This window comes from Triplophysa dalaica, chromosome 2 (assembly GCF_015846415.1).
Source record: "Triplophysa dalaica isolate WHDGS20190420 chromosome 2, ASM1584641v1, whole genome shotgun sequence".
NCBI classification, from domain to species: Eukaryota; Metazoa; Chordata; class Actinopteri; order Cypriniformes; family Nemacheilidae; genus Triplophysa; species Triplophysa dalaica.
Window position 1 is genome coordinate 19,775,471 of NC_079543.1, and position 10,035 is coordinate 19,785,505.

General features: G+C 37.1%; 2 protein-coding genes across 2 annotated transcripts; one reads left to right on the forward strand and one right to left on the reverse strand.

The window, feature by feature from the left end:
• Positions 1-765: 765 nt before the first annotated feature.
• tmem144a (transmembrane protein 144a) lies at positions 766-4,304 on the forward strand. Its single transcript, XM_056734734.1, has 12 exons — positions 766-905; positions 1,019-1,177; positions 1,388-1,510; positions 1,750-1,849; positions 1,975-2,055; positions 2,150-2,228; positions 2,314-2,390; positions 2,550-2,668; positions 2,808-2,927; positions 3,037-3,134; positions 3,327-3,380; positions 3,497-4,304. Exons 1-12 carry the CDS (start codon positions 827-829, stop codon positions 3,578-3,580), a joined length of 1,173 nt encoding a protein of 390 aa, XP_056590712.1. The 5' UTR covers positions 766-826; the 3' UTR covers positions 3,581-4,304.
• A 91-nt stretch (positions 4,305-4,395) lies between these two features.
• med28 (mediator complex subunit 28) lies at positions 4,396-6,060 on the reverse strand. The gene is made up of 4 exons (XM_056734746.1): positions 5,874-6,060; positions 5,584-5,650; positions 5,281-5,393; positions 4,396-5,185 (listed from the first exon to the last, which is right to left on the reverse strand). The coding sequence occupies exons 1-4, from the start codon at positions 6,033-6,035 to the stop codon at positions 4,988-4,990; spliced, it is 540 nt and encodes a 179-aa protein (XP_056590724.1). The 5' UTR covers positions 6,036-6,060; the 3' UTR covers positions 4,396-4,987.
• Positions 6,061-10,035: the final 3,975 nt, after the last annotated feature.

The following is a 10,035-nucleotide window of genomic DNA, read 5'->3' on the forward strand; positions in this document are numbered from 1 at the left end:
CAGCGCAATACATGTAAATTTGTTGACTAAACAGACACCGCTGTTACATCAGGTCACCTTATAAACTGTGCATGTACTAAATCACTCTTTTGTCTTCTGCCGGGGACATCAACCACTTGGCAAAACCAGGTTTAAATATTCTGTCTCTATTAGTTAAATTAACTTTATTTAGAAAATGCACTGCATTAAAAGTTGTTATTCTTGAATAGCTGGCGTAATAGAAAATAAATAAGCAATAATGTGAATAAGTAATTAATTTTTTATTTTATCAAAACATACATTTAAAAATGTATCCGTCATGTTTACGTAGGTGTCTGACATCCACGACATTCCTCCCATCCGTTCTTCTTCGCAAGGATTTCTGGGAAGGGGACTTCAGTGGACTCTGCATCAATGCGGGCTTCGTCGAAGACCACATCGAAGGCACAAGGGAGGCGCTGGCGAGCAGACTTCTGAGCACTAAAAAGACAAATGGGACACTCTACGGACTCGTAGACTTGGCGAGCGCCATTTGGGACAGGGCCATAGTTAGGATGGGTTAGGGTAAGGGTTTCGTAAGACTCGAAACAGCAAGTATTTTGTAAAAAACAACAAGCCACGCCCACATATTTGCAAACACCAAGGATTTGTGAGAGCCTGTTAGCACACTGGTTTGAGTTTGAACGTGCCCGTTTCCCTTTTACAATCATGTGATCATGACGGTCAGCTGACACGGAAGTCACGCACTTATACGTTGAGTGTTTTTCTCTCGCAGTAGTTTTTTCCAGCCCTCTCTTAATGAAAATCTGTTTTAAACAGTTAATTTCTTCTTGCGTTTTGCCTTAAAATGAATCTTCAAGTGGCTGCGCTCATCGCTGCGCTTTTGTGCGCGCTCTCCACCGGTGCAGCACAACACCTGGACACAGGTAATGCATATAAACACTGTTAAATGAAAAACACTGGTAACGTAGCGATTCAACTAACCTTTGATGTATAAGATCGCTGTAATAAGTGCAGCTTTGTTCCTGTCATGCTGCAGTTGGGCTGGCAGACAGTGTTCACGGGTCTGTGGAGCTCCTACAAGTCTCCAATAGCACTAACTCTTCTGGTCTGATCTATGGATTCATATCCTGTGGAGTGTCCGCTCTCTTCTACGGGAGCAACTTCGTGCCAGTGAAAAAGATAGACACTGGAGATGGTGAGTCAATATTTTTATGATGTCTATTTTATTTTCTATTTGCCCTTGTGTTGGCTCAACTCTCAATCAGATCAAACTTTATTCAGCCTTCAGCAGTAATTGCTGTCAATTATATTTCTGAGAGACAAGACATTAGAATTTATATGAAAACCGGTATCATTTTAGCTGGTGGCCTAAATGTTTTCATGTCCCTTTTATTTGTATACGCAGGAATGTTTTTCCAGTGGATTCTTTGTGCTGCTATATGGACCGTATCCCTAGTGGTAAACATCATTCTGAACAGTCCAAAATTTTGGCCTATTGTTATGCTGGGAGGAGCCATCTGGGCCACTGGTAAATTTGATGACGTGTTATCCTAATATAATGTAGCATGTGATATTGACAACCATTTCTGAATCCTGGGTGTATAATTTGTGTCAACTAAACAAAAATACTTATTCCGATATTTGCTACTTTACTTTACAAAAGTAATATACTCATACATTAACCAAAATGGAAAACATTTATATTTTTTAGTAATGACAGATGAAGTTGTGTCATATTTGTGTACTGTGTATGTGCTTTACCTCCAGGTAATATAACTGTAGTTCCTATTGTAAAGACTATCGGGCTTGGTCTTGGCCTTCTTATATGGGCTTCTGTTAATCTGCTTATGGGCTGGGCCAGTTCACGGTAAGAGAGTCCACTTAAGATCAAGATTTTATAATAATAGCCCATATTCAAAAATTCATTCATATTCATAAACTAAGATTTATAGTAATGTACATGTAATGGACTGTTGTTAATGATAATTTTAGGTTTGGCTGGTTTGATATTGAAGCTGAGAGTGTTTCCAAACCAGTACTTAACTACTGTGGGGCAGGTCTTTGTTTACTGAGGTGAAATGTTCATTTATATTCTCTTTTATGAAGTCAAACATTTAAAATGTTTTATGTCTTGACTTATTTGAAACACCCTTGTATGTCTTTTCAGTGCCATTGTGTTTTTTTTTGTGAAGAGTGATGTGCAACGGTTACCAACATCTGAAGAAACAACATTATTAATAGATCACGTACGTTGACAAATATTACAGTTGTGAAATTCTTGAAATAAAATCTATAATTCAATTTAACTTATTTTATCAATGTGACCTAAAGACTGTGAACTCAGAAGTTGTGGCCGTGACTGATGAATCCTGGGTGGATGCACTAAGCCCACGCAACAAACGTCTTGTGTATGTTGATCAAAGATTCTAATCTCTTTATAAATTGTTTATATTTGCAAAAGAATAATTAGACCACTCTTTGGCATAACACCCTACTCCTGTTACTTGGTATTTTTCATTGGTTTGGGTTTATGCAGGGACTTGATGCAAGAATGTTGTGTGTTGCAGGGGGTCACTGCTTGCTGTCGTAGCTGGACTGCTGTACGGGTCATCATTTATTCCAGTTCTGTACGTTAAATATCATGCAGCTGATCCACACAGCCAATACAGAGGAGCTAGCCAGTTTGGTAAATCCATTTTTATCAAAATACAGACCGCTGTCATGGGGGTGGACAACCGTGGTTTCCCGGGCCTTGTGAAAAAGGGGTCTAAGCCTATCTAAGCCTATTTTCTTTTTGTTTGTTTATATTGTGTTTGTGTGTACAGATCTGGATTATGTCTTTGCCCAGTATTGTGGGATCTTTCTCACTAGTACTGTGTATTTCATCCTCTACTGTGCCATCAAAAAGAATAAACCGCAAGTGTTTCCAAAAGCTGTACTGCCAGGTAAGACACTCTATTAGATTAGAGTTTAATTTGCACTACAAAGTCCTGTTATTTATGCAACACTTCTTTATACCTGAAGGTTTGTTTAAAATATTTTTTTCCCCTACAGGGTTTGTGTCAGGCTTGATGTGGGGAGTGGCCACATGCTGCTGGTTCCTGGCCAATCACTATCTCAGTCCTGTAGTGAGCTTCCCTATTATCACCACAGTAAGTGATAGATCTTTCCACCAATCACAACATTGTTCTGAAGAATCTGTTGTATTATGGACTGTTATGTTCCCTTCACAGTGAAAGCAGAATTAAATCTATATATCTGAAATCCAAAGATGTCAGTAGTAACATGGGTTGAGTTAATTTTCTTTATATTTTTAAATGATGTGTTTGTTTTGTTTATCACAGGTTCCTGGAGTGATTGCTGCTCTCTGGGGTGTTGTGGTTTTCAGGGAAGTTAAGGTAAACACACATTATAATAATGTATACATACTCGGTGAACATATATCCCTTATATTGTGTTTCTTGTGTCCACCTTTTGCTACTCAAATCTAACTGTCTTTCTCTTTCTGTCTTAGGGTTTGCGAAATTACATTGTCCTCATCATAGCATTTTGTTTTGTTTTATCTGGGGCTTTATTGACTGCATTTTCAAAGCTTTAATGAAGTCCTTTAAATAGAAGTACATGGAATGCTCAACGCATTTATGGCACATATTTTTTAACTGGAGATTACATTTACATTTTATTTGTACATTTAAAATCACTTTTATTGTCTTAAATAGTTGTTATACTGTGCATCAGAGTTGTAGCAGTTTTAGGAAGCACTTTAATGTAGGTTGTGTAACACCAATTATTTTAACATTAATTGTGAAGCCTCAGCTGTTCAGGGAAATGTTTCAAGTGCAATATTATCACAGTTTTTATGTTGTGTATGAATGTATACTCATAGACAACCTTTTGTTATGTTTACACAATAATGGACCTCATTTGACTGTTTGCACATAATTGATTTGTGGTTTTTAATTAATGATGGATTTAAAGGAAAAGGATAAAAAAGGGATGGTGTTAGGACTTTTTCTAGAGATACCTCTCTGTATCAATTCTGTGAAAACAAATGATTTTTTAGATTCAAGTCTGAAATGTTCAAACTGAACTCTCCGATTTGGGTGATTCATACGAAAGCATCTGCAAGAACTTTTTCTGATTGCCATTACTTATAATAATTTATAATCTCATTTAATTTTCAATTTTTTTCTAATATGAAGTTAAGTGTTTTTATCTATTTATACATTTTCCGTTCTGTTAGTTTCTATCCTTATGGTTGTAAAGTAGTGCCTTTTCTTTTAAAATATTCTTTCTTTTGTTTTTTGAATTAAACGTGACTGACATTTTCATCAGAGGTTTAATGGAAAATGTTTTTTATTATCATTGAAAGAAATTGCTTTCATTTTATTTTTTAAGAAATAGTTGAAAATGTGTAATAGTTTTGATGTTTATTTTCTGAAAATATATCATGAAAAAGTGTAAATGATATTTGCAAGTTACACAAGATCTAAAAGAGATGCAGAAGTACTGGAAGAAACAACAGAATTGGAGATTAAACTTTGATAATTATCACAATGTGTTTATTCTAACCTAACTGTACAAAAGTTGTTTATGAAATATAAACATTCAAAAAATTCCCCTCCTTCCACAAAGTAAACAATTCCCCTACTCCACTAATTCTCTCTAAATACAAAACTTCAGGCTCATTCCTGCTGAATGGTGCATGTCTGCCCATTAGGTAACACAAATATTATGAACATGTAATCCATTTTGATTACAACTTCATTCTATACATCAGAGGTCTAGCATTCTTGTGTTGATCAAAACAGTACCTTAATGCAGTGTGGGCTTTCTGCTGGAGTCATGGCCAGTGAAAAATAGATCGCTTCACTCATAAACAAAACATAACGAAAGCACCACTGACAGAATATTCAACAAGGGTTTATGGTACAGATTGTCCGGCAGAGTTTATGATGTGGGCATTGAAACAGTCCGAATAGGATCATAGGTCTCTTCACAGGAATCAGTTTGGTTTCATGGGAGCAGGGAGGTTTGCCGAAGCCTGCTCCAGGAAGGCCAGGGGACCCTGGGGCAGTTCTGTGGGTTTTTTGTGCTGGACATTGATATCCTCCAACACCTGCTGCCAATGGTGGATTTTGGCAAGATGTTTTTGAATCAGCATCTCTTTCCGTTGTAGTTCAATCTTCAGTTCTGATGCATCCTGAAACAGACAAAAAAAGCACAAGCCAAATAATGTCTTAAACGTAACAAGGTGACTAAACCAGTCAAGAGTACTTTATATATTAAAGGTTTTACCTCTTTTTCCACCTGTTCTGGTTTCTGTACTGACAGCTGCAATCTCTTTTGAAGAAAGAAGCATTCAGTCTGTCTGGCCACATCTAAAAACTTTTGTATGCACTGATCGACCCCTGAAAGACACAAATCACTTCAAATAAATATATGAATAAGATGTTTGCATTAACAAACTTTGCAAATAGAAAAATAACATAATATACAAATGAATACCCTATAAATATCATACATGAACATGCTCATGTAAGTTACCATAGAACAAAGCAATAACACTTTTAATATAAATTAAGATATTTTAAGCCTCACCGGTCCGAATTTCCTCCTGGTCTGTTCCATTCACATAGTCCTGACTTACAAGAGATGCAAAACACGCCTGCGAGAATTAAAAATATCAAAAAGAATTTAAAGGCTGCAGAAATGTAATTCAGACTGACAGATACAAGCACAATCTCACTGAAATCCTCTTCTAAAATGTGTTTAAAATAAATATGGAAGACTGCACAATGACTGCAGAATCTGTTACTGACTGTGCAGAAACAGTCACAAACACAACACGTTTCTCTGGCGGATGAGCAGCACCGGTCTGATGTTCCTACCTCGAACGAAGCTTCCAGTTCATCTACCAACGTTGTGTTTGCTCCTCTATTTCCAGGAGGACCTGAGAGAAGTCCTGGCTGACCTGGACCACCGGGAACAATGGGTGTATGAGATCCAGGAGGTTGCTGGCCAGGGAACATTCCTCCCATGGACGACGCCATTTCTCCACCATCAACTTCCCTTCTGAGCAAGTGCGCATGCGTCAAAACACATGTGTCGCCACCTGCTGCATAAGTTGTGCATTGTAATTCACATACACAAACTACGTTTGCGGCTGGCAAACAGCGTATTAGGTGGTTGATAAAATTCATCCATATGTATTAACACAAATATATCCTGCCTGATAAGAAGTGACGGTTCATATAAACAGGATTGAATGTTAAGTGACATTTAAAAGAGCAACAACTCCTTTCTGTTATTGTGTTTCCTGGGTTCTTGTCTCTTGGTTTGAATCATCAAACTTTTTTGGTAACGCCCGGCTTTAAACCCATGTATAGAATCTGCGTCTGAATTCGTTCGCTTGTTTACTCATCCAATATTCCCTAAAATGGCAAAAAAATCGAGACGTGCCTGTCTGTGGAGTGCTAAAGAGGGGCGTAACTGGAAAGGGGCGTAACGTGTAATTGTCAAAATCACGTGGTACAAAGTGATATGTTCAAACAAAGCGGTAGGAATATTTATTAGAGATAACAGTCTAAACTTAACGTAATTTTCATACAGTAGTAAATTAAAGTTAGATATACTGGTATTGTTTATAGAGTTGATATTCTTTTAAAACCAAAACATACAAAACGTCACTCCAAAAAAAGATATGATTTTTTTATTGCCGTAAATTTTAAACGTATATATTAAGAGAAACAATTGCGTTTTTCCCTCTAGATTTTAACAATTAAAAATGATTTGTTACATTTATATAGCGCTTTACGTGGAAGGGCGGATGTCCTTAACTGCCACATGTTCAGCATCCACCTGGTTACACATCTCTTCGAAATTAGTGTAGAGCACTGGAACATGACTCTTTTGGAAAGTGCTTTAAGTTCAAGTGTTTTTGATGAAATTTCAATTTCCTTCCAGCTTCATCCAACAGTTTGTAAAGAAGAAGATATATTTATAAATCAAATTTTTGAAGACACAACCTACAAATGCCAGTTCTGCATCAAAGTGGAAGAGTATGCATATATTGTGGCATATATGCAAACCCACAAAAAGAAAGCTGTTAATCATGGAGGTATTTGTCTGTTTAAAATGTTGAACTGCAAATTCTCCAATAGTAATGTTAAGCAGTTTATTCCAATGTTTATTTATGTGCAGTTTTGATTTTGAACATTGCCATAAGAATTGAGTATGCACACACATGCACACACAGAAATTAATTTTACAAACGTATGTTTGCCTATATTTATAGTACGCCTGGTGTGTTGTCATGGAGGCTCCATTTGATTTCACAATTGTAAGGTTCACAATTGTAAGGTTAACAACGCATGGTCGTGGGTTCGATCCCAGGGGATTGCGCATACTTAGAAACAAATGTATAGGATAATGCAATGTAAGTCGCTTTGGATAAAAGCGTCTCCCAAATGCGTAAATGTAAGTGTAACGACAGCAGGGGGGACACAGGAGGAAGAAGAACGAATATATTCACTACAACTACAAAGAGATCTTAGAAAAATACATCATTATTTATGGGTCACAAACAAATAAATAAATAACAGATCATTCAAAACTATTAACCCTGGGCAACATCGGCCATAGGTATAGCAGCAACATTAGTGTCGAACAGCCAGGACACAGTAAGAACAGAGTTACCTAAACAGGGCAGTAACTTCACTGCATTCCCATCAATCACGGCAAACTCGATTCCAACAGAACCCAGCAAACACACTGTTAGATAATGCCCATTCGCACTCAATACAGCCTGCCATTAGGGCCACCCCCCCCCCCCTGCTGCTGATATGTTAATATCTGCCCAGCTCTTTACCGGAACTACTGTGGGAGGCTAGCCCCCTGGGCTCCGACAAGAGGCGTAAGAAAGGGAACCCAGGATGTTAATATAGTTAACCAAAGAAAAAAGGAAATATACAAACCCTACTATATATATACATTCAAAGCAGGGAGCAGTCTTAGTTTTGCATGCACTAAAAAACGAAAGAGATCATCGACTAGCATCTAACAATCATTGTCCAATCCTACAACAATAAATCATATCATGATTTTAACGCATTCAACTAATTAAAAAAAAAAACGTACCTTTTACTTGGCACAGCCAGTGAAATACCCGGTTGTCCAAAGCGTTGGTAACACAAATTCTGAATACACGAAAATGAATCACTTTAAAGAGATTAAAAAACAACCAATCAAAGAAAACAAAACAAAAACAAAACATACCTTGGCAAATAGCAACCCAACCAACATCAATTGTTTGGACCAAACACATACACGTGGGCCATGGCCATGGCCATCTAAACCAGATGAACGACAACCTGATTGTCCTGGGCTTCCAATAATCCAAATCTAAAACCACCCATAAAATATACACATACACACTGTAGTGCATAAGGAGAGCCATAAACCCCCTTCATTCTCTTCTGTCCTAGTTTCTTGATATCAACATCAAAAGACCAGAGCCAGACATGACTCCAAAGGGGGGCCTGGATTTAGATTGTTGATAAACCTTTTGGTGCTTCATGGGATATCAACGACTCCAAGCTTCAAAGGAAAAAAAAAGAAGGTGTGAAAATTCTCTCTGTCTTGGAACTTAGGACCTATTGTTGATCCAGAGAAACTTCTCTGACAAAAACTGTCCATATGTTGGCACTCTGGTCATTTTAAGTTACCTGTAACCAGCAGTGGTGCAAGTTTTGATTTATGGTTCGATGTGTTCCTTAAACTCCTCCCCCCGCCCATTTTCTGCCTACCTTGCTACATAAGTATAAATTGAATGCTCATAGATATGGTTAAAATATGTGCAGTTTGGTTTTTGATTTTTCCAGGAAGGGGCCTCCTTTGTGGTCCTTCCTGATATTTCTTTCTTCCTTTAGTTTTGGTGGAGATTTCTTTTCTTTTTTACTTTCTTGCTATGAGGGTTGAATTTGGGATGTCGTCCTGTTTTGCTTGATATAAATGTGTGGGCCTGTTATAGTAATAGTTCACCCAAAAATGAAAATTCTGTCAACATTATCTCACCTTCTTGTGATTTTAAACCTGTGTCACTTTCTTTCTTTCACAGAACACAAAAGAAGATATTTTGGTTGGATACTGGCACCCATTCTCTGGAAGGGGCACAGACTGGTCATTCTTCATGTACACACAGCTGGGTTCAGGAGATTGTTTCTGACACTAACTTAAACACAACAGCAAACAGAAACTGATCAGAAACTCTGCCTCCCTTTTAGTAACATTTACAAATTGTTTGATAAATAAAAGGGGAAGAAAAGAGTCTGAAACTGAGCAGGCAGATATTACCAGCACATCTTTAGCATCACACTCATAATATCTAAGAAATGTCTTCTGTGCAGTGATGTGAAAATCCATTGATTGGTATCTCGTCAGAGACACATTGTTGTGATCAAGTAAGACCGACGGACTAAACATTAAAAAATAACAGTATTAATTTATTGTTTTGTAATGTGAAATACTTCAAACATCAAAAAACTTCTATCACCTCTTGGCCTCTTTATGAGACTCATTCTGATGGAAATGCTATCATGTAAAAGCAGATGCGAATCCACTGGTAAAGTTTATATAATCTTATAAATAAATATCTCTCTCAGATCTCCCTTTGTCTTAAGTAAGTTAGTCTCGACAATGGGAACCACCTGCACAAAAAAAGAGCATTTTCAACCTATTTTTTTAATAGGGATGTAACAATATTATTGATATCATGTTATCACAATAGCTATATTGTTTCAATATTTTCGTGGTCAAATGACTGTATGAAACAATAGGTCTTCCGGGCTTAACATAAAGAAAGTTTGAAAAAATAATAGATGTTACCCCATGTCAAGGTCCATCTGTTGCAATAATAATAAAAAATAGATTTTTGGGTCATTTGACCCATCTCATACTATAACTCCTCAACAGTTATGATTAGAGGATAAAGAAAAGAGGATGCTTATTGCGAGTTTCCAAGTGATCATTTGTCATTTTTAATATAGCAATAAA

Excerpts from the sequence above, each read along its gene's own strand:
- tmem144a (XM_056734734.1), top strand. The coding sequence starts at position 827 with ATGAATCTTCAAGTGGCTGCGCTCATCGCTGCGCTTTTGTGCGCGCTC. Across the intron at positions 906-1,018 it reads AGCACAACACCTGGACACAG|TTGGGCTGGCAGACAGTGTT; the intron begins GTAATGCATATA and ends GTCATGCTGCAG. Across the intron at positions 1,511-1,749 it reads AGGAGCCATCTGGGCCACTG|GTAATATAACTGTAGTTCCT; the intron begins GTAAATTTGATG and ends CTTTACCTCCAG.
- med28 (XM_056734746.1), bottom strand. The coding sequence starts at position 6,035 with ATGGCGTCGTCCATGGGAGGAATGTTCCCTGGCCAGCAACCTCCTGGA. Across the intron at positions 5,651-5,873 it reads AACTGGAAGCTTCGTTCGAG|GCGTGTTTTGCATCTCTTGT; the intron begins GTAGGAACATCA and ends TAATTCTCGCAG. Across the intron at positions 5,186-5,280 it reads CAGAACAGGTGGAAAAAGAG|GATGCATCAGAACTGAAGAT; the intron begins GTAAAACCTTTA and ends TGTCTGTTTCAG.